Source organism: Microcaecilia unicolor, chromosome 9, assembly GCF_901765095.1.
Source record: "Microcaecilia unicolor chromosome 9, aMicUni1.1, whole genome shotgun sequence".
NCBI lineage: Eukaryota > Metazoa > Chordata > Amphibia > Gymnophiona > Siphonopidae > Microcaecilia > Microcaecilia unicolor.
In genome coordinates this window covers 188,169,117-188,194,119 of record NC_044039.1, presented here as the reverse complement: position 1 = coordinate 188,194,119, position 25,003 = coordinate 188,169,117, and the positions used below count along the sequence as shown (strand labels likewise).

General features: G+C 39.9%; 1 protein-coding gene across 1 annotated transcript in view; it reads left to right on the top strand.

Moving 5' to 3' along the window:
* The window catches only part of TDRD9 (tudor domain containing 9), a 263,832-nt gene that overhangs the window by 128,296 nt on the left and 110,533 nt on the right, over positions 1–25,003 (top strand). The window contains exons 15-20 of the mRNA XM_030214425.1: positions 1,859–1,990; positions 4,561–4,726; positions 4,814–4,877; positions 5,261–5,324; positions 12,894–12,938; positions 17,216–17,269. Coding sequence (XP_030070285.1) covers positions 1,859–1,990; positions 4,561–4,726; positions 4,814–4,877; positions 5,261–5,324; positions 12,894–12,938; positions 17,216–17,269 — 525 coding nt within the window. The remainder of the gene's footprint in view (positions 1–1,858; positions 1,991–4,560; positions 4,727–4,813; positions 4,878–5,260; positions 5,325–12,893; positions 12,939–17,215; positions 17,270–25,003) is intronic.

The following is a 25,003-nucleotide window of genomic DNA, read 5'->3' as shown; positions in this document are numbered from 1 at the left end:
CCAAAGCCATTTCAAGAGCTCTAGGACACCAAACCACAGTGAGAGCCAGTATCTCACAATGGAAATTTGGAACAGAGGTGAATCTTCCCAGGAGTGGCTGGCCTGCCAAAATTACTGCAAGGACACAGCGACAACTCATCTGGGACGTCACAAAATATCTTAGAGGAACATCAAAAGAATTGTAGGCTTCTCTAGCCTCAGTTAAAGTTAGTGTTCATGACTCCACAATAAGAGAGAGATTGGGCAAAAATAGGATTTATGGGAGAGTAGCAAAGCGGAAACTGTTGCTATCCAAGAGTAACAGCAGTGCTGGTGTCACATTTTGAGAAACACATCTGGATGATCCCTGAGCCTTTTGGGATAACGTTCTATTGACAGATGAGTCAAAAGTGAAACTCTTTTGGACAACACAGGTCCCACTGTGTCTAGCATAAAGTTAATACTGCTTTCTACAATAAAAACTTCATGTCAACAGTCAAACATGGTACTGGTGTGAGGATGCTTTACTGCCTCAGGATTCTGAAAACTTGCCATTATTGAAGAAACCGTGAATTCTGCACTGTACCAGAAAATTCTTAAGGTGAATGTCCGCTCATCTGTCTGTGGCCTGGAGTTGAAGCTGAAGGATAATTGAGTTATTCAGTAAGACAGTGATCCAAAACACAAAAGCAAGTCTATATCTGAATGGCTGAGGAGAAACAAAATAAAAGTTTCGGATTGATCTACTCAAAGTCCTGTCTTGAACACAATAGAGATGTTGTGTTTGGACCTGAAACGAGCAGTTCATGAACGAAAACCTCTAAATGTATCTGAATTAAAGCAGTTCTATAAAAAAAGAAGAAAGGGCTAAGATTCCTCAATAGTGATGTGATATCAAATTATAGGAAGTGTTTGGTTACAATTATTGTTAAAGGTGGGGCAACCATTAATTAAATTTAGGGAGCAGTTACTTTTCACATGGGTGTTCCTTAAATAAGTGATATAATAATGTAGAAACTGTAAAGATCAGAAACCATTCAGTATAACATATATCAGAAAAGGGGGCATAAACCTTTTCACATCACTGTAAACACATGAGCTTACATCCAGCATTAATTGCATATTGAATACCAGTGTTAGCTGAAGAATTACATGTGGAATGGTCTCTGCAAAACATGACTCTAATGTTCAGCCCCCTGGAAAGAGGAATAGTCTAGTGCTCCTGTTTCTGGTCACCTGGTTGAAGCAGTATTGGAAGTGGCTTTTAAGGCACATAAATACCCTGATTTCATCCCTGGAGTTCATGGCATTGCTTGGCCTTTTGCTTGGAAAGTGGAGACCACTGAACACCGTGGTGATTCCCTTGTGAACTTCCAGTGAAGCAGGACCTAGGAAAGAGGCCTTAGGGAGCGAGGGTTGTATATAGAATTGAAAGCCAACATTTGTAAATGCAAGGAAATATTTGGAAAAATAATAAACCTGAAATATATTTTTAGTACTTAACGTGGACAGATTTTTTTGAGGGAGTACTTGGGGATACTGAATACTGGTACCTTTTCCATAGTCTGCTAAAATTGACCCATGGTCCCCAAGTTTTAATGAAAGATCGGGGGCTCTACATACCAATTCTGCCTTGTCATAGATTCTGTGACTTGTTGCAGGGGGCCTGGCTATTGAGGGGTGGATCTCTCACCCCTGAAGGGGTGGCCTGGCATTTGAGTACCAGCACCTTTTTCGCTAGAAAAAATGCAGTGGATAGGCCATGTGTTTGAACAGTGCATAGAGAGTGGCTTTTTAAATAGATGAACTCTGAAAATATGAAGGTGTGTGCGTTCTGAGGAATTTGTATGTTAAATGTGACCCTGTTTTTATTTTTCAGCGATGCCCTCTGGGAAGTGTGATCTTGAAAGTAAAACTGCTGGACATGGGGGAGCCAAGAGCTTTGTTAGCTACTGCTCTTTCTCCCCCACGCAGTAGTGACATTGAACATACCATCCTCCTGCTGAAAGAGGTAACATATTTATTTCTCATTTTGGTACTTCTGCTTGACTTTGATTAAAGCGCACTCTGCCTGTATTGGGCTGTGCAAAAATAAATATCACTACGAAAATATATAATTCAGATAATCCTAGGGAATAACATGCTGTATGGGGTCATAGTGAGTCAGTCAAGCAAAAAGTAATTATATTTTGGTTCTAGAAATAAAAAAATAGCTGTATATGATTATGTGAAATGCTATTTACACATTGGAGACACAGAGGAACACTATATAGAAAAAGTATGGATTCCAATTAAAATATTTCTGGAATTGAAATTGGACATCATCTGCCCACTTGCATCTTTTCTGTTGGACACCTGACAAGAGGATATTGATTAAGGAGTTAACTTCAGAAATAATGATGCCTCTGTTCATGGAGAACAGTGACCATCATTAATAGTGGCAAATGATTGGTTTAGTAACATAGTAACATAGTAGATGACGGCAGAAAAAGACCTGCACGGTCCATCCAGTCTGCCCAACAAGATAAACTCACATGTGCTACTTTTTGTGTATACCTTACCTTGATTTGTATCTGTCATTTTCAGGGCATAGACTGTATAAGTCTGCCCAGCACCATCTCCACCTCCCGCCACCGGTTCTGCCACCCAATTTCAGCTAAGCTCCTTAGGATCCATTTCTTCTGAACAGGATTCCTTTGTTTATCCCACACATGTTTGAATTCCGTTACCGTTTTCGTTTCCACCACCTCCTGCGGGAGGGCATTCCAAACATCCACTACTCTCTCCGTGAAAAAATACTGCCTGACTTTTTTCTTGAGTCTGCCCCCCCTTCAATCTCATTTCATGTCTTCTTGTTCTACTGCCTTCGCATCTCCGGAAAAGGTTCGTTTGCAGATTAATACCTTTCAAATATTTGAACGTCTGTATCATATCACCCCTGTTTCTCCTTTCCTCCAGAGTATACATGTTCAGGTCCGCAAGTCTCTTGATTAAGGAGTTAACTTCAGAAATAATGATGCCTCTGTTCATGGAGAACAGTGACCATCATTAATAGTGGCAAATGATTGGTTTAGTAGCGTTAATATTTAAGAATTGATAGTTTCTCCTCACGGTTTAGGATAGGGATTACTAGGTGAAATGGAAAAGTTGACAGATAAGCATGGGGGAAGTATGATTGGAAGGGAAAAGAATAGCAGTACCTGCAGAACTTGAAAGAAGGCATGTAATATTGGGTAGTTCCATTCAGTGATGCTTTAATGGGGTAAGGGCGTGATTACTGGGTTATTTTGCCAGCTTTCTAAAGGAACCATGGTCAGCTGGGAAGATGCAAGCTAAGAGTCTGAAGGTAATCTTATCTGAGGAGGGAAGCGATCAAGGAAAGAGGATACACAGAGGGGCATTTTCGATATGACGTCTAAGTTGGACTTTGGATGATTTGTGCAAAACATACAAAATCTGAATAAGAAATGTCTATTTTTTGAAAAAAGCAAAATGCCTATCTTTTTTTCAAATATACTGTTTCGAACAAGGATTTGTACTTTTTTTTGGGTCCATTTTCGGACCCCCCCCCCCAAATAAGTGCAAAACATTGAAAATCAAGCCATTCGATTAGTCTCCCAGACGTCTCAGGAGAGCAGTGGGGCACCCTAGGGGGCACTGCTGTGCACTTCATAAGAATACTCCCAGGTACACATCTCACTTTTGCTCCCCTATCTTGTCCCCAGAGCCCCCACTGTACACCACTACAATAGCCCTTATTGGTGAAGGTGAAGGGGGCACCTGTATGTGGGTACAGTTGGGTTTTGGTGACTTTGGGAAGGGTCACAGTTTCCACCACAATTGTGACAGGTAGAGGGAGATAGGTACCTGATTCTCCCATTCCATAGTGCACTGCACCGACCACTACATTACTCCAGGGACCTGCATGGTGTTCTAATAGACCTCGAGGCTGGCAAGTCATATTTTTATTCACGTCTTTGGGGCTTGAGAGGGAGTCTTTGACCACTGGGGGTATATTGGGGGGGAGGGGTTACCCCTGATTCCCTCCAGTGGTCATCTGGTCATTTATGGCAACTTTTTGTGCCTTATTCATTCTGAAAACAGATCTAGACCAAAACGTTGAAGTTTCAGCCCCAGACGTTTTGGTTTTATTCCATTATATCTGTAAAATGACCAAGTACTGGGAACGCCCTAATCCCACCCCTGAAATGCTCCTAACACGTCCTCTTGTGATTTGGACGCATTGCAGACGAATTGCATAAATAAAACGTCTGCAAAATAGGTTTTGAAAATACCGATTTGGACATTTTGAGAAGAAAAAAACATCCAAATGGTGCTTTATGATACTTTTTGGAAGTTTTTCTCTTTTGAAAATGAGCCCCATATAGTATAATAAAGCTGGGTGTTGAGGGAATGAGGACACCTGTTATGGCTGATAGCATTTATTTGTAGTTTGCATTCTTTCTTGAAGTTGAAAAATCAATAAAACTGTAAATTTAAAAAAATTGATAGATGCTGCTTGAACAAGGTTAGTTATAAACCTGGTACAACCTGCTGTAACATTGGCCATGTTCTGTGTAGATGGGAGCCCTTGCTGTAAGTGGGAGTGGTCAAGACTACAACGCCTATGATGGAGAGCTGACCTTCCTAGGAAGAGTGCTGGCACAGTTACCTGTAGATCTGTACCTCGGTAAACTTATTGTTCTAGGACATGTCTTTGGATGTTTGGAAGAATGCCTTATCATAGGTAAAGTGCGAAACACTCCTTAATAGTATTCTCAGCTAGCACATTCTTGAATAGTATCCAATCTTATTTTTATACTTTCTTCTCTAGCTGCAGCCCTGTCTCTGAAGAATTTCTTTGCCATGCCTTATAGGCAATATCTTGATGGATATAGGTATGATATATTAGCTATTTGATCATTTATTAATATCCATTATTACCTGGAGATAAGTGATGTGGCCCTTCCACATTAATAGTACTCATTAATTATTCTAGAAGTAAAATATTGTAGTTAGGTAACATGAGATTCAGAAATGTAAAAAGTAACTTTTCTAAGATCTCGGTGGTAGCTGGGCCTAGTTCAAGGAAATGGGGAACTCTCCTCTTTGTGTAAATACCAGGTTAGATACCTGATCATGGGCGTCATTTGCCTTCTTACTTTAGAGACGGCATAGAATAAGGAAGGCTTATGGGCAAGGGAGGGGGGGCAGCACTCCCCTGTGCCCTTCACTCAAACTACACCTATAATACCTGAAGTATTTCTCTTTATGTGCACAGGAACAAAATGTCTTTTTCAGGGAGCAGCAGAAGTGACTGCATTGCACTTGTAAATGCTTTTAAGGTAAATATAGAAGAAAATGTATTGGTAAAATATAGCTGGGTGGCAGCAGTGTTCACCATGTTAACTAGTTGGTGCTGGTGATGTGCGTTCAGTCGCTCATGTAGAAATTAAACTACTTTCACTGACCTGAAGATTCTGAGTATTCACAATGACTAAATGTGAGAGAAATTTGCATATGCTGGGTCTTTGGAAGAAAATAAATTTAAATTAGTAATAGTGAAATGTATGCAGAGTGGAGTAATGCAATATGCAACCTACTGTAGCATGAATATTTTAGCCATTTAATCTGTTAATTTCATCCCACATATGTGATTTTGGTAATTTCCAAGTCAGGTTTAGGAGTTTATTTTAGAACTAGCTGCACAAGTGGAAGAGTTTCACCCAAGGCAGTGTACAGCATGTCCACCTGCTCCTACACCTGTATGTCTGCCATACAATACATAAATAGTTTGCATTTTCCAAAATGCATGTTGGAAATCGCAAATGCTGTGCAACTCTGCTCCCAGGAACGCCTACTTTTATGCACCTTTTAACCAGGGGGCCAGACTTGACATTTGATGGGGAGGGGACCAGAGTTGACATGGGGGGGGGGGGGGGGGGGGGGGGGGGGGGGGGGGGGGGGTGGAGAAACTAGGCATATAGGTGTGACTAGTGTTTTTTTTTATTTATGCAATAATTATATACACAAGTAATCATCTTGTTACATGCAACACAGGAAACAAAAAGAGTTCAAATAATACATAGCATATACTCTTACACAGAGATTTGTTCAAACCAAGAAATAAAAAATAACTTCTCTTTTGTCCCTTCCTTAGACCACAAAAAACTAAAAGGGGAGTGGAAAATAGATCAGGGAAATCAAACAACAAATATATCAAAATTAAAGAAAAGGCTCAATGCCCTCCCACCTTCTATTTCTTATGCCATACTGATGTTATTATCTTGTTACTTTTTTCAGGTCTATGAAAGATCTCAATTGATCTGGTAGAAAGAAGACATATTTAATTCCCAAATATTTCACCATACATTTGCATGGGTATACTAACAGGAAAGTTGCCCCTAAGGACCTCGTCTCTTCTCTCATATCTAGGTGTGACTAGTGTTTAGGAGTATACAAAATAATGCCTTAGAGTGAACTTTATGATGGATTTCTAAGTAAACAATCTGTTCTGCATCAATATAAACCACATTCACACTTACGGAAACTTTGGAAACACTGACATTTTTAAATCTCTTACTTCGGTCACTCACAGAACACAGGCCAGTCTTCACCAATTACAGAATAAAGAACCAAAAATTAGAAAAAGAAACACTAAGAAATCACATTCTCTATAAGCAGTACAGCACAGGAGAAAAAATAATGTATTATCTATTGTAGGAAGCAAAATAAAACCCACAAATAAATTATCTGGATACCCATGAAATGTTAAAAAAAACTTTTAGGACACAGTGGGCCCGATATTCAGACCGCAGTAGGCAGCCCGCATAAGTGCCGCGATCAACACTGACCCTGGATATTCAATGCCAGGTTGTTTCCCGCCCTTAGGTTTTGCCTTTGGGTTTAACAAGCAATAACATCTGCAGGTAAGGTTTAGATAAATGAATTTAAACAATCTATGTTGAAGGCACATGCCCTAAATATGTAATTCTTGGTAGCAATAATGAAACAGTGATGGGATATTCACACAGCAGGCAGCCAACAGATTTAAATTCCACTGAAAATAATTAACTTTGTATGAACATAAATGTCATTCAGCTCCAAATGTTCTGCTGCTGCTTTCCCATAGCCGCCATCATTCCAGGGACTCATCTATATAACAAAGATTACCCCTCCCCCCAGAAAAAAAAACATGACTTTTACAACCAAATAGACTTGAAGAAATAAATGTATACCACAACCACAGAACTGGAAGATGTTGGCACAGTTAGACTGACTCTGGACTTCTGCATGAAGGTAGTAGCTCTGTCCTCATTATTCAATCTCTCTCTTATAAATAGTAATAAACTAAATTTTCCTATTTCTATTGGAATTTCACCAATGGATTTTCTTAAGAAATATCTTCTTGAAATTCTGGCATACCCTCAGTCTGCTATTCCGCCAATTAATAGAATTTATTACCTTCCAGAATCTAAACATTCTGAGGTGAATCCAATAGTTAATGATCAAAATCCTGAATTAAATCTTCAAGATATTTCAGCTTTATTGGAGGAATCTATTTCAGAAGTGTCTACTCGAAGGACTTTACTGATATCATTTGTTTTTGAACAAGATTTGAAGGCTCTTTTGAAATTATACTTCAAAAATTCACAAAAAATATTCTGTGGACAAAAAGTGTGGATCTTTCCAGATGTGATGAGAACTACGCAGGACCGAAGAAGAACTTTCCTAGCTTATAGAGAAGAAGTTAGATCTTTAGGAGCTACCTTCTTGTTAGCATACCCTTGTAAATGTTGTATAAAGTACATGGGGAATAAATATATTTTCTTTGATCCAGATCAGCTTAAAAAGTTCATAGAAAATAAGAAATTGTCCAGATAGTTGGTGTAAAGGTCCTAAGGGAAATATAAAGATACTGGGGATTTGTGGATCAGGCCATTTTTCCTTTTACCTATATGTCATTAGACTCCTTATTTGAGTACTCCTCCCAAACTGATGGTGGTCTAAGGAAGCTGAGTATTTGCCTTTAGTATACATATATTTTTTTTATTTCTTTATAACTGATACAAAGATTTTGTTGTTAATAATTCTGGCTATTACTACTTACTTTTGTAATTACTGCTGTGTTGCAACTTATAAGTTTATTTTGTAAACTGTAAGAAACTAATAAAGAATAATTAAATAAATAGTAATAAACAATATTAAGTGCATTTGTATAATATACCACTGCATGCCACAAAACAAAAGGAACAAGGTTCCACAAACCATATTTCTCTTTTGAGCTAGGCACAGGAAAAAAAATATTTTAAATGCTCCCAGGTTTCAACCTAATTCATGTTTAATGTGAGATATAAATATCATAAGTAAAATAGATAGGTAGAAACTCTGAATGTTGAGCACCTGATTCTCATAACATGATGTCTGTTTTAGTGGCTGTTTACCAGGAGAAAAAAATCTCTGCAAGAATACAACACGTGCTAGGGTGTCCATAAAACCATCCCCCCCTCCAAATGGCACAATGATTACAATTTATAGCAAATTACTCTACCTATGAAAAGTTATTCCATTATTATACGTTCTCTGTGTACATCCATATGCTGCAGAAGTCGGTGTGTTTATTTTTATTTATAATGACATTTGTATCCAGCATTATCCCAGAGTTCAGGTTCAGTGTGGCTTACAGTCCAATCTAGTATATACATTTTATAGTTACTCAACATTTTTCCTTTATCAGAAGATTTATAAGTCTTCTATATTCAGCTATATAAAAAACCTTTACAAAAAATAGTTGTATAACACACAATTATAAGCAATTATACAGGGTAAAGTTTGAAACAATATTTTACATAAATGTGGTCATTCCTGTCTTCCATTATCTTGTTGCAGGAACTATCTTAAAACCAGCCCTGGGCTGAGCCGAACAGTTGTTACCTAAGTTTCTTTATTCAAAGATTTTTTAAAATACAAAAGAGAAACAAGAAACAGCAATGTAGAACATCAAACTGAAAGCCTTGACATTGTGACACACATTACAGATAAGATATAGTCAGGCAGTATCCTGGACTAAAGAAGATTTAGGAGACCATTTATCTGTGAATTTATTTATCTTATTGGATTTTTTTTGCTAGATATACTTCAAATTTATAGGGGGTGCATATCAAACTCCATCATGGATAGTTTGTGTTAACCAGTGCTCGACAAAACACATCTGTAGCGCCAAAGTCTACATACATTATTCTTTTTTTTATAACATGAACACCATACTTGAAAAAATTTCAACTATTGATAGCTCCAAAGTATTTTAACTAAAACAAGGTACATACCACAAAAATCTAATGCACATTGTCTCCCTCACCCTAAGAGAGCTAATAGCCCTAACTCAACTACACCTCTCGCTCATGAACAGCTGAGGATGCGGGAACATAGCGAGCAGCGCTTCTCTCCAAGCTCCAGCAGGATCCGTAAAAGAGGCAGGAAGCAGGGACCCCCCCCCCCCCCCGATATAGCAAGGCACACACATTTCACCGCCCTCAAGAGCTCACTCACTGAGCACCCCTCTTGTCTAGGGTTTCCCCCCCCCCCCCCCCCCTTTGCTCCAGGGTCAGTCTGGTATCTTTCCCTCTCACTCATCCACTGTCCCTAGTTCAGCACGTCTACCTCTCTCGTCACCACCTGTGGTCCAGTATCGCTCCACTCCCCTAACCCACGTGGTTCAACCGTCCAGTATTTCTCCCTCAATCTCAAACTGAAAAATATATGTGGGATCAAATAAAAATGGTACCAACGAGAACATGGATGCAGTGGCTTATAGGTTTATTTGCTTTGTTTTGAGGGTATGGGGAATTGATATGACAGCTGCATGGGGGAGTGGAAAGAGAGATTAACCTCTGTGGCTTCACGTTTTTGATGTCTTGCTCCTGTTCTCAATCAAACCTCCTGGAGCAGTGAGCTGCGCAGGCAACGCTGAACAGAAATGCTTCCGGCTGCCCCTGTCCATTTCGCTGCTTCATCCCACTCACGGGAAGTTGAAAAGGTGGGATGAAGCAGCAAACTGGACTGTGGAGGCCGGAAGCAGCAGCCTTCAGTGCTGCCCATGTCACAGCTCACTTCTGGAAGCAGGGAGGAAAGATGTAGCTGGCCGGAAGGAAGGGAGGGAGAGCTCAGCTACCTGACGTGGGGACAGGGAGCAGGAAGCCTGAGGAAGCAAAAAACAAAAACGCTTGGTTGGCCACTATTAATGAGGGGGCCTGGGCCTCTGAGGCCCCCTGTAGCTACTTCACTACTTTTAACACCTGATTACGTGACCCTTCATTTCCTTTTGTTTTTTCTTCTTTCTTCCACTCTTTCTTGAGCTTTTATATTGTTAACCGCTTTGCTGCAATTTTTTTGCAAATGGCGGTATATCAAGTCATTTTAAAACAAAATAAATTGTCCCTGCATGTCCTTATACTTGCATATAAATGTGTAAAGTTTTACATATAGAAAGCTTTTCAAAAGCTATCTTCTTAATAAAGCCGCACTCTCCCCTTCCCTCCTCAACCCTCTTCTCTACATTTACCTTGTTTTTTTCTTTTCCAAAAGACGGCAGCGATTCCCATAGGCTGTCCTGCCGCCGGTACCGGCCTCCGCTCCCTACTGCGGCCTGCCTCTTGATGTAGCTTCCTGCTTCCTCAGAGGCGGGACGCAGTAGAGTGAAGAGGCCGGTGCCGGCGGCAGGGCAGCCTATAGGAATCGTTGCCACTGCTGCTTTTGGAAAAGGTAAAAAAGAAGGTAAACATGGGGGGAAAAGGGTTGAGGAGGGAAGAGGGGGTAGATGCCAGATCAGGCAGGGGCAGCATCTTATCCCTGCCTCGGGCATCAGTTTGCCTTGGTCCGCTCCTGTGGTGTCTGGTTTGTAGACATAATGGGCCAGATGCAATAAATGCATGATTCTATAAAGGGTGCACTGATTCCCTCACCCTAACATTGGACACCAGACTTAAACCTTGTAAAACCTAGAGTACATGCTGGTGCCCAACTTGGGTGCACTGACGCATTCTGTAAGAACATGCTCAGCTTCTCGGAACGTCTCTGACGTACCCCTGCCCCTCCCATAGCCACGCCCCCTTTGAGTTCGCTATGGGATTTGGGTTCCATGCTTTAAAGTACAGCGTGCAGCCAGATGCATTCACAAATCCTGTGGCAAAAGGCGGGGTATAAATGACCTAAAATAAATAAATAAATAGTGCCAATTAATGTCAGTAATTGTGGGTTAGCAGCCAATTATTGTTAAGGCTTGTTAGCTGGTTAAATTGCTCAGGCATCTCAGGATTGCGCCCAAATTTATGTGCCCAAATCTAGGCACCACATTTAGAATCCAGGGGAACGTGCTTCAAGATAATGAATCTTATGCTGTCAAAAGTTTAATTTTTTTAACATTTCAAAAATAAACTGACACTCATAAAACCTTTCAAAAATGTAAAACAAGCAATAGCTAAATGCCAATTGGGCTTCATGCAATGAGGTAGTGATTTTTACAGATGTGGGATTCACAGTTCAAACAGCACCCAAATTTTTTTTTAAATTTTGCAATATATTTTTAACATGCAACAATAAACGTTGTTTGAACTGAAGGTAATTAAAATACTCCCTCAGCTTGCTTATATTTTCCAGTGTAAGCCCTGACTTTTAGTGCTGAAGCCACACAACTTCTGCAGGGGAGGAGTTTGAGGAGCAGCGGCCTAATGGTTAGAGCAATGGACTGAGAACCAGGGAAGGCTGATTCAAATCCCAGTGTGGCACCTTGTGATCTTGGTCAAGTCACTTAACCCTTCCGTTGGATCAGATAGAAACATAGAATGTAAGCCTTCTGAGGACAGGAAAATGTTTACTTTACTGAATGTAGAATGTAACTTGCTTTAAGCCACAGTTGAAAAGGGCGAGCGCTGAATCAAAAATCTCTTCCCTTCCTTCCCTACATAGAAGTGGAACTGTGTGATGCTCAATAAAACAGTAGATCACCTTTACAGCTGTTCCCTGGGTTCCACTTAGGCAAAAACTTACACCCGTCAGTTTCTCTGCCAGTCTCTCTCTCATTCTTCAGCCTTGTCCTCACCAGTCACACAATTACTTTGTCTTCCCCACAGCAGCAGCTTTACTTCCCCCAAGGGCCACTGCATTATCCTCCCTCTTCCCTCCCCTCCCCTGGTCTACTCAGGACCAATCATGTCACTTCTCCTGTGACCCAGTGGCTCAAACCTTTTATTTATTAGGATTAATTTACCATCTTTTTGAAGAAATACATAATACACCTAAGGCAGGGTACAGCAATTATTTAATTAATTAATACGCTGCCCTCTTAAATAGCAGGTCTTTGGCTGTTTCCTTGTAGGCTTTTGGGTCAATATTGTGGTGCTAACCAAATGCCCAGTCAACTCTCTTGGCTTTCTCCTGTGACTCATTCAGTGTGATCAGTTTTTAGGGCTTTTGGAATGGAGAAATAGGAGCCTTATTTTCTCCCGGGCATCTCTGCCATGATCAGTTTATTAGGGAAATAGCAGTGAGTACTAATAGCTGCCTCTGGCAGTGGCTTTATAGCCTGGCCTGTGATAAGTGTGTGGGGGTTGTGAGGCCACTGTCCCCATTGGGCCTACAAAGGCTGAAGGCATGTTTCCACTTTAAGAGCTAATTGCAGATGTGAGATATAAAAATGAACCAGAACAGTACTCTAGTGTGTTCCAAAAACAAATTAAGCCCTGGTCTTCAGTATGTGCAGACACCTCCTTAATTCTTTCAAAAGTGAGCATGATGCTGGGGTCAAATGTAAAGCAAATAGGTGGTGGTTTACTGACTGTACGTGCCACTGTTTTCTAGTGTTATCTGCCGCAAGGTCCATTGCAACTAGTAATTGTAACCATCTCTTGTTTACTTAGACATGGCAGACCTGCAGAGAAAGTGGAGAATTGAGGCGTCCTAAGGTTAGTTGTGAACTGAAGCAATTTTTCTTTTGAGCTTGTTACATTGATGTGTGCCAGTTCCCGTGTCAGGTCCCACCTCTCAATTCGGGAAGCTGGTGCTAAAAAATCAAAGCAAAAAACAGGAAACCACCTCTACAAAAATCCAAACACAACAAAAAAAATAGAGAAGACAACAAAAGTAACAGCTCTGGGAGTATATGCAAGGAGATCCCACACAAGTAACTATCCAGGAGAAAATCTTTATTGGCACCAATATGGACCCGACATGGGGCTGTGTTTCGGCAATACAAACCCACCTTTCTCAGAGGTCATGAAACACTACAAATAAAACCATAACATTTAAAACAATAATGCAACACAATATATTTAAAAAAAAGAAATATAAAAAAGATATACAAAATAATATTAATAAAACAAATAATACAATTGGCTGTGAGAGCTTACTATTACTCTACATTAGAACAATTTAAAGTGATAGTCACATGGATATGACCACAGAGCACCTCGCTCAACTTGCAGGTAAAACAGATGACATTGAGAATCGAGCGAGGCAGGCCAATATAAGATTCTGCGGACTTCCAGAATCTGCAGGAGTCGAGGACTGAACAGCCATAGTGCAAGCGATATCCTATCAAATTTTATTGGCCTCACCGGAACTCCCAGAACATAGTATTTCTAAAGTGGCAGATGTTGAAATTGAATGCAAACACCGTGCATTAGGGACACCAGCAAACAGTAAACCAAAGGGACATTATTGCATGCTTCCTCTCTTTCCCACCCTAGCACGGAAAATGAAACAGATCTCTTACCATGATGGTGACATCACATTTCTTTCTTATTTTTTATTTTAATCTTTTCACATTACATTATCAAGAATTAACACTTGATCAAGAAAAGTATCTAGAGAAGAAAAAGAAAAATTTCAAAAACATATTCAATTTATCTAAAAAATGATACTGAAGTCCACATAATAATGGATTCCAAGATAATCAAACTGAGGAGAAATAAAGATATAAATTCAAGGTATATGCGCCTATGACTAAGGACAAACAAATTATTTATGTTTAAGCTGTTTCAACCCTTTTCGAGGCAACAAATGATGTCAAATGTGAAGGTTCCATAAAAACATATTTAAATGAGTTGTATCTTATGATACATTTGCAAGGATATCTCAGGTGGAATACACCTCCCATCTGGAGAACAGCTGGTTTCAGTAACAAAAATTATTTCCGCCTCTTCTGGGTCTCTCGTGAAACATCAGGAAACAGGTTAATTTTCAGACCCAAGAACAATTTGTCCTTGTTTTTGAAAAACATCTTGAAAAGCCACTGCTTATCAGGCAGCAAAGCCACAGTGGGCCTCATTTTCAAAGCACTTAGACTTACAAAATTACATGGCATCTTATGGAACTTTGTAAGCCTACGTGCTTTGAAAATATGCCTCATTGGCTATCAATGTTGCCGGTTTGGCTAGTTCTGTTTCAGAGGTTTCCAGTAAAGCAGTCACATTTAAGTCGTTTTGTTCTTCTTTTTGAGGAATATAATATGCCTGAGTTATCGGAGGCATGGCAGATTCAGGAACTCCCAAAATTTCAGCAAAATATCTCTTTAACATTTCAGTTGGTTGTACCATTTTTACTCAGCTTCTGCAACAAGAATGTATCTGCTATCGATGGGTCTTTTCTTTTGGGCTCACCTTTTTACTACAAGAAAAAACCCACAAAATTAAAACCTTGCAGGAAGCACAAGAATGCTTGAAGAGAGCAGGTCTGTGGAAGCAAATGGAACCTGTCCCACAGCCTGCGTTGCCGCCATGTGCATCAGTCTAGCTGGAGTTGAGTTGCAACAAGAAGCAGTTGGCTGAGGTGCAAATCTTCCGACTTGAAGGAAATTTCACAGACTCAAACGTGAGTCCCGCTCTTGTAAGAATGCACTAATTTCTTTGTTGGTAGTGTGGGATGTAAAAATTGTGTTCCTCAAAATACAGGGGGAGAGCACATGTTATCCAAATTCTTGATTTATGGTTCTTGTTGGGGAAGGGGGGTGTTGGGAGGAATGGTGAGGTGAGGATTGCAACGTGCACATTGTGTTTGGTTGTGATAACTGCATTGAATTTCTTTGAGTGTACATTTGGACTGCCTTTTTTTTTTTTTTGGACCACTTGGGTGGGATCTGGGGGGATGCTTTCTGGAGGACTTCGCTGCCCACCCCTCGACCCGATGACCTTTAACGTTTTAACGTGGAATGTTTGTAGGATAAACTCTCGAGTTAGAGGAAAAAACTTCTTACGGCCATGAGGCATCGGGGCAGCCCTTTTGCAGGAGACGCATCTGACCCTGCAGGAACATCAGAAGCTGCAGAGAGAATGGGTAGCCCCAGTGTCCCCTTGAGCGCGGGTGGCAATTCTGATTAATAGGGCTGTTCCATTTCAAGAGCATCATTTTTTATACTGACACACAGGACAGGTGGATGGTCCTTCACTATTCTTTAATCACAGCTGCGCTTGTACAGGCCTTTTGTGAGAGAGGAGCAGAGGAGATGGAGGGGAGGGAAGTGGTTGGGTTGTCGTGTTGTTTCTTCAGTATAATGTTTGTATAGGACTTTTATTTTGATGTCTTACTGTTCCATTTGTGGAGAATATCCACGGTATATTGATGGATGGTTATATTGGAAACTTCAATAAAGAAACTTACAATAATACATACGTTACTAATATCAAGGTCAGCTTACACAAATGTAATCTATGTGGATATATCAGGGAATAAGTTAAAAAGATTACTAACCTTACAAAATGCAGCAATTAAACTTTTGGGCAATAAGCGAAAGTTTGACCATGTTACTCCATTATTCATGCATTATCATTCGTTGCCCGTTAAATATAGAATCTTTTTTAAGATTCTAGTTTTGGCTAATAAAGCCTTTTATGGTTTGAAGCCATCATATTTAAGTACCCTGACCATCCATATATTCCAGGAAGGGTACTTACGTCATTGCAAGAGTTTAGGATAGTATTCCTTTCCCTTGAAGTGTTGTTGTATTGTAAACTGCCATGAACTATGTTGGCTAGGCAGTATATTAAATTTTTATAATAAACATAAACATTTCTTGTAGATGGGCTTCATATCCAGGGGATTTGGTCTGCTTAGGAAACAGATCTCCATATCAATCTCCTCAAGCTCAGGGCCATTTGGAGCACTCTAAAGTTTGTCAGAGATTGGCTACAAAACCAAATTATTCTCATCTAAACGGACAACCAGGTTGCAATGTTTTATGTAAACAAGCAGGGCGGGGTATGGGATCCTATAGTGTCAGAAAGCAATGGTATGTGACGGTGGGCCTTCCTTCACAGGATGGACCTCCGAGCCACATACCTCCCAGGAAAGGACAACTGCCTGGTAGATAGACTTAGCAGGGTTTTGCAACCATAAGTGGTCTCTCAATATGGGCATAGCCCGCAAGATCTTCTGAGAGTGGGGCGCCCCCTTGGTGCATTTTTTTGCCACTAATCTCAGCAACAAGGTCCCCCAGTTCTGGTCCAGGCTCAGATCACACTGCAGACTAGCATCAGATGCCTTACTCCTGCATTGGGGGTAGGGTTTTCTGTATGCGTATCCTCCAATACCTCTCATAGAGAAGGCTTTGCTGAAACTCAAGCAAGACCAGGGAACTGCTCATATGTCCCCCTAGATCACTAGAGAGATTCCAGGTAGGCTCGGGGGAGGGGGGCTTGGCCTGGACCTATTCTTTTTGAGAGGGAAAATTGGGGCAGGGGGCACCCGAAAGCCCTGTTGCTACTACCGAGAATTTGGCCACTGGCCAGTATTCAGTCTGGTGCCCAGTTAGCTCTATGGCTAAGGTTAGGACAGCCTTTTTGCTGTCTTAACTTTAGTTGCTTACTTAACCAGATACTAAGCTGAGTATTGCTGCTAACCAGCTAAGTACCAGTTCCTCTCAGGCTCTACCCATGCCCCATCTATGGACTCCCCTAGTACTGACTGGACAGTGCAGGGGCAGTTAGTGGTGATATTAAGCAGCATTTTCCAGTTAAGTGCCTCTAAATATCGGAGCTTAGGTGGCTGCAAACAATTTAACTGCCTTTGAATATTGGGCGGTAATAGTTTTTCTTCAGTTGTTAAAATCTGAGTGATAGAAAAGTGACATGTAATGAAGCTTACCAAGTGAAGCTATAGAGATTTTACAGTAAAGAAATAGTTTCTGATATATTTGGCATTTTCATTGGTTCTGCACATCTGTCTCATGTATTCCATACCTCAACAGGATGAACTGGAGTGGGGACGATCAAATTACTTCCAAATCAAGAGAGTCCGAGAGGTGGGTGGAAAGAGAGCTGCATTCTGATCTGTTCATGTGTGTGTGTGTGAGGTTTTTGTGGCTCCTGGTTGTAGACATGCAGCTCAACCAGCCTCCATTTAGGTTACAGCATCATAAACCTTCATTTGCACCTGTCACAAAACGCCTTGCCACTCATCTTAGGCTACCCGCAGCCACTTAGAGGGTCTATCCCCAGCACAGCTCAGGTCCACCTACACCTGCCGCTTGTGCTGTAAACTAGCACCCTCCTCCCACTAACTGGGTCCCTACTGCCTCTGGGCAAATCTCCCACTCTCAGGGTGTTCCCTGGTGATTTCTAGGTTACTGGGGCCAAATTCCCAGTGGTCCCACAGTTCCTAGAAAGCACTCTCAGACCCAACACACAAACCACGAGGATTCAAGTCATTCCAGACAAGCAGAGGCAATAAACTGTTTATTGCCATGAAAAATTATAACAATGAACAGAAAAGCTGCAATCAGCAAACAAATAACAGGTAACTGAAATAGTTTTATAAGTAACCCTATCTAAACATTTGTTTACTATCTAAATAATACCTGGGGAGTTCAGGACTATAGCTGCTCACAGCTTATCAAATATAACTGTTCACAGGGCCTCAGCAAAGAGATCTTCTCTCTCTTCTCTCCCTGGCTAAGACTGGAGGAATAAACCCCAGTGTTTCTTGATGAATTTGAGCTCCTGTGCCAGTCACAGCCCAGAACAACATTCAAAAAGTATACTTCATCTTACTTCCTTTTTTTGTTAGACTAAAGAAAGAACAGTCATTTCTCTGTAACAGCTTTAAAAACACCACCTGCTGGCCAAACTAGAGAAATACACTTCAAGAAATAATCAGTACAGTACAGAGGCTTAAAACCCACTGTTTTGACACAGCACCTATCTAGTACCCTCATATAGTCCAGGCATTACAGTGATAGTTCTAGGCCAGGGCTTCAGGCTAGGGTTCCCTTCACAACTCTGGGCATATGCACATTAGGTCCAGCCAGTCGCCCACTGAACAATGATCAAAATAACATTCCCACCAGGGACTGTTTGCTGTTATTCTTTTTTCTGGCCCCTCCCCCCCCACTGAATTAATGCTCCCCTCAACACCGCCTTCAGCATATCCCAAAGAATAACATCATTATCCTCCCTAGTGTCATTAAGCAGGCCATAATCCTGAATAACAAATTGTACTGCCCTGGCAGGTGAAGGCATTCTCTTGATCAAGGTAATTGAGAAGCTTAAAGGTTAGGGAGGGAGGGGCTGAAGGGAGAGATCAGTGGCTGTGGCAAGGCCATAGATTGATGCTAAAGTACTGAATACCCAGCTCTGCTTCTTTGCCCCAGGGAGGGAGGAAATAGAATCCTGTATCTCTGCTACCAGCAGGTAATTTAGTATAAAATTTATATTGTCTTTATACACAGATTTGAGTCATAATCTGTTATTAAACTACATGACTAAATCATACTCCCAAGGAGAATAGAAGTGCTGCACATCTGCCCCTGTAATTTTAGGACGGGAGCTTAGCCGAGATTGGGTGACAGAGCCGGTGGCGGGAGGTGGGGATGGTGCTGGGCAGACATATACGGTCTGTGCCCTGAAAAGGACAGGTACAAATCAAGGTAAGGTATACACAAAAGTAGCACATATGAGTTTATCTTGTTGGGCAGACTGGATGGACCGTGCAGGTCTTTTTCTGCCATCATCTACTATGTTACTATGTACTGCCCTATAAACCCATTCATCCCCTAGAAGAGATTCATTGATTCTCCAAACTCCTTACCCCAGGTCCTTCCCAACCCCTGAAGCGAAATCCACTCCAGAGTGTGGTCTGAGATCTGAATAGATTCGATGTCTGCTGCACCATCAATTGCTAATCTGTATGTAGCCCAATTTGAAGAGAAATTCATTGTAAGGAACAAATATATAGATCATATACACACTTGGAAAAGATATATTGATGATATCTTTATGATATGGAGAGGTACAGAAGAGGAGCTCAAAGATTTCTATAATTGGCTAAATACTCTGGATACCAATCTAAAATTTAAAATGCACTTTGATGGAAGAAAAATCCCTTTCCTAGACATCAATATAAACATAATGGGAGACAAGTTCACTACTGACATATACCGTAAACCCACGGATGTGAATAAATTTCTGCATTATGAAAGTTGTCATAGTAGAAGTTTGAAAGCTAATTTACCATACAGCCAATTCCTACGTCTAAGACGGCTATGTTCAGAACAAAGAACATATACACTTCGCTCCCAGGATATGTCCAGACGGTTTAAAGAGAAAGGGTACCCATCAAAATGCATTAAAAAAGGATTCTATAAAGCATCCAATAATTCGAGAGAATCACTGCTCAACCCAATCCAGAGAACAAATGAGAATAAGATAGTTTGTACCTTACCATTTACCAGTATGTCCAGCTCTATAGTCAATATTATTAAAAAACATTGGCACCTGTTAGAAGGTCTAGAACCATTTCATCAGAAGAGAGTAATAGTTGCATACAAACGAGAACGTAATTTGAGGGACCTTTTAGTTCCCTCTGCATTACCTGATGTTCCTAATACACTAAATAAATTGCCAACTGGCCATTTCCCTTGTGGGAAATGTTCAGTTTGTAAAGTTAATACTAAGACCAAGAATCTCTATGTACCATCAGCAAATAGAGACATTCATCTTCGACATTTTTCAAATTGCCAAACTAGCAACGTTGTATATACTGCTATGTGTCCTTGTAAATTGGTGTACGTGGGAAAAACAAAAAGGAAACTTAATACTAGAATTATTGAACACAGAAGTGCAATTAAACGAAAACTAATAGACAAACCACTAGTACAACATTCAATATCATTAGGTCATAAATTTGATGACTATAGGTTCTGTGCAATTTTTGTATATAAAAGCAAATGGAGAGGTGGACCGACTGATATGTATCTATTACGGAAAGAACAAGAATTTATTTTTATGTTAAATACCCTCCATCCATATGGTCTAAATGGTGAAACGGATTATTCTGTATTTTTATGATTTTAAGTGTAAGTAGAAACGGATTATTCTGTATTTTTATGATTTTAAGTATAAGTAGGTACATTAGACATCCATCTTAACAATGTATAATATACTATACTATATTATTTTCGATTTTTTACCTAATTTTTAGTGCCCCTTGGTTGATTTTTTATTATTATCATTATATTGATTTTTTATTTTTGATTTTTTATTATTATTATTATTATTATTATTATTATTATCATTATTTTTTTCCATACATTTTTCTCTTTACTTTTATTTTTATTCTTTAATTATATTGTCCCCCATTCTATTTGTTTGTTAATATAGTGACGATTTGTGCCTTCCCATTGATTAAATGAACATGTGCAAGCAAACAAGATGACCTTTAACCCCCATCTCCGTGGTTTTTAAAAAAAATTTTTTTAAAAATGAGATGACCCTTATTTTCGTGGTGTCCATTGACTTTTTAATCAAATTTTCCACTATATAAGTTGTCTCTTCCAGTTTACATATATATATATATATATATATTTTTTTTTTTTTTTCGGTTCAAATTATGACCCGTTGTTTGAGTCATTGCGGCCATTCTGATTGGCTATTTTCTAAGCCTGTCTATTTGTTCATACTCCTATGTCCTTCCAACGTTAGTAATTTTTAAATATAAGTACGTTTTAATATTCTTATCCATTGGTGATCATTATTCATAACCTGCATTCGGAATAATGAATATTTTTATAACATGGCATTTGACTTTTGACCTCCACTTCCCTTTAAATATACTTCCGGTTCTTCGACGTAGCTTTTTCGGCAAACTCAGAGTTTAGAGACTGTTCATATGATTTCAGGTAAGTTTTATTTACTTCTTCTTGATTATAATACCTTTCAATACTGAGCCCGGATTAAATAAAATAATATGTCACCGTATCATCGTTTTAAAACAGGTTAACATAGTTACTATACTCCCGATAGCAGACGCTGTGATACTACCACGGAGGTTCACGGCTTGGGATTTAACTCCTTTTATTTAAGTAAGAAGATCTACGCTTAATAATATAGCCTTTCATAGTATTCCCCCGATATAGTTGTCCCCCGATGTAGTTGTTGCCCGTCTGCTTTAAACAGTCCTCCTTACATTTAAGTTTTATTTCATGCAGGTTTATCAATCCTTTGCTTTTGTATCTCTGAATGAGCCGTTTTTTTAAAGATTCTGTTCATACACGTGAGTTTTTCATATATATACATTTCTTTCAAGAGATCTTTTCACTATATGTTTTTTCTTTTATCATTTTTTCTTTCTCTTTTCCCTCATATCTATAGTTGCTTTTTCCAAAGCATATCCCGTGCTTGGTAGTGAGGAAACATTTCTCTAGGTGGGTGTTTGATATAGTATATTGTAGAAGATGGCTGTCTGGTGCATATGGTATTTTTGAGTTCATAATTAGAAATTATCTCTGTTTTTCCATGTGTCCTTTTTAGATGTTGGTATAATATATTTTTGCAATTCTGTAATATATATGTATATATATGTCGCAGATATATTAGTAGTTATTATTGTTTTACCATACATATATATTTTCTTAAAATTCTAATACTGTGGGATTTTATCATAATTTGAATACTGTGGGATCTTATTTTATTATTAATTTGTTGTCTTTAAGAAGTTATATTAATTTTGTTGTCTCTAAGAAGTTATATAATTTGTATGACATCTTTTTACAATATTATTGTCATATGATTTTTATTTATATATTTATTTATCTAAGTTATACTAATTTTGTTGTCTCCAAGAAGTTATATAATTTGTATGATATCTTTTTACAATATTATTGTCATATGATTTATATTTATTTATCTATTATTATTTCTTAGCCCCTGAAGCAGCCCAGTTGGGCGAAACACGGCCTGTGTCGGGCTATCCACTGTATGCATATTTTATTTTGATTTTTACTATATCAATAAATATTTTTTGGTTTATCTACGATCTGCTTTGTACAGTTTCCATCTTGGAGTTTGCAGATCGTCTGCCCCTTTGTTTTCTTGGACTAATACAAGTGTATGGACAAGAAGCATGCGAGTAAAATATATGATTATGCTGCACCCCATGCATTAAACACCAACAATCTATGATCTCCAGGCCCTGAAAATACTCCATCAAAGCTCTCTGGTGTTGCTTACCGTATTGTCTGCCTCCCGTGGAACGATCTAGTCGGGCGTCTGGAGCCACATTAGTGTCTCCTTCGACAAGGACCGCCCTCCTCACAAACCCTGTAGTTCCCTCAAGAGTTTCCGGGAAAAATGATTGACCCATTTTCGGTGTATACAAATTAACCAATTTCAATTCCTGATCCTGATATAATTCCCTCAAAGCTAAACAGCAATCACTAGAATCTCTGAATGTCTGTTGCAGATGGAAGCCAAGACCTTGTCTAATTAGGGTGGCCACCCCTCCTATAAGTTTACCCCCAGTTCCCTGATGGAACACCACCTTATCGTAAGGATGTGTACGTAACACGTGAATATATCTTTGGCTTTAAATGTGTTTTATTGTAAATAAACAACATCCCACTTCAATCTACCCAATTCCTTAAACACCACGCTACGTTTCTCCAGATTGTTAAGCCCATTTGCATTCCAAGTCCCTACCACCACCTGAGCCCTACTGCCCTTCACTTGCCCCCCTGACCTCGATCCACTATCACCCGAGGATTCCCTACCTGTTCTCCCCCCCCCAGCCCACCTGCACCCTCCCGCTTTCCATCCCTGGAACCTGCTAGTCTACTCCCCAGTGGGTCAGCCAAACCGTGAGGAACCGCCAGTCTCCCTAGTAGGCATCAATCTTCTTACATAATTCTCATTTCCCCTGCCTCCACCAAACCCCCCCCCCCCCCCCCATATCAGAATACACTCACCCAAAGCAGATTTCCCCTATCACCACTCATAGATCACCCTTTACAACCACATACACTCAACGCACCACTTCCAGACACAGTACACAAATATGTAGTAGAAATAATCTCCATCTCACACTACAAGGCCAGAATTGAAGTCCCCCCCCCCCAGATCAAGAAAATGGAAGCCAGGGGGAAAGAAAAAAAATGAAATGCAAACACATGGTTCATATCTAGTGGCTGACTTCATAATAAAGAGGCAGAACAGCTATGGTGCAAAAAAAATCAAAACAGCTATGGTGCAAAAAAAGGCAAAAAAATCAATCAGCTCTTTTATTTGGCTTTTTTCCACGACCCACCACTGTCTGCTATGCTGAATCTCCACGAGGCTTGAGATCCTGCCCCGCCAGACTGGGTTGGAATGTTATCACAACTAAATGCTCTGAACGCTGACCAAGCTTCCTCCACTGTGTTGACTCAGTGAGACTTCCTGTCAACCATGAACCACACTGCAGATGGAAAGAGTCATTGGTAATGAATCCCAAGTGCTCGCAATATTGTGTAACCTCTTTTTGAAGTGTAAACCAGGCTAAGTCTTGAGAGATCCCCACTTTGCAATTATTCCATGCTATCATAGGCTGTTGGCGCACGTTAGATAATATGCGTTCATTTATGGGGAAATCTGCAAAACAAACCACAATGTCCCATGGCGACCCCCCGTGTTGGACCCACACTGCAGTGTGTGCGCTGAGTTTTATAGTCTAGAGGTTCACCTTCATCTGAAGTGTTGAATATAAAGTTGCAGAGCTCTGTAATGGCAGTAATACAGTTCTTAAAAGCCTTGGTCTCAGGGATGCCTTTAAATTGCTGGTTGCAACATCAGGGCATGCTAGGGAGGTAAAATTCCTTGACGAAATTGAGGACTGTTTTGTGGAACAGCTGGTACAAGAACCAACAAGAGGAGGAAAAATGACTTAGTCCTTAGTGGAGTGCATGATCTGGTGCAGGAGGCAATTGTGCTGGGGTCACTTGATAAGGGTGATCATAATATGATATCGGTTCTGGAGTAATCCAGTACATTAGCATTTAACTTTCATAAAGAAGACTATGATAAAATGAGAAGAACGTTGAAAAAAAACTTAGAGGAGCAGCTGCAAAGGTCAAAATTTTACATCAGGCGTGGATGCTGTTCAAAATTACCATCCTGGAAGCCCAAGCCAAATATATTCCATGTATTAGAAAAGGAGGAAGGAAGACCAAACAACAGCCAGCTTGGTTAAAAAGTGAGATGAAGGAAGCTATTAGAGTTAAAAGAAAATCCTTCAGAAAATGGAAGAAGGATCCGACTGAGAATAATAAGAAACAGCATAAGGAATGGCAAGTCAAATGCAAAGTTCTAATAAGGAAGGCAAAGAGGGACTTTGAAAAAAAGATTGCGTTGGAGGCAAAACCACATAGTAAAAAAATTTTTCAGTTATATTAAAAGCTAAAAGCCAGCAAAAGAATTGGTTGGACTGCTAGATGACCAAGGGGCAAAAGGGGCACTCAGGAAAGACAAAGCCATAGCAGAGAGATTAAATTAATTAATTGCTTCGGTCTTCACCAAAGAAGATATGGGAGAGATACCAGTGCCAGAAATGGTATTCAAAGCTGATGAATCAGAGAAACTGAATGAAATCTCTATAAACCAGGAAGATATAATGGCGCAGTGTGACAAATTGAAGAGTATCAAATCACCTGGACTGGATGGTATTCATCCCAGAGTATTGCAGAACTATTGTTAGTAATATGTAATTTTTCTTTAAAATCATGCATGGT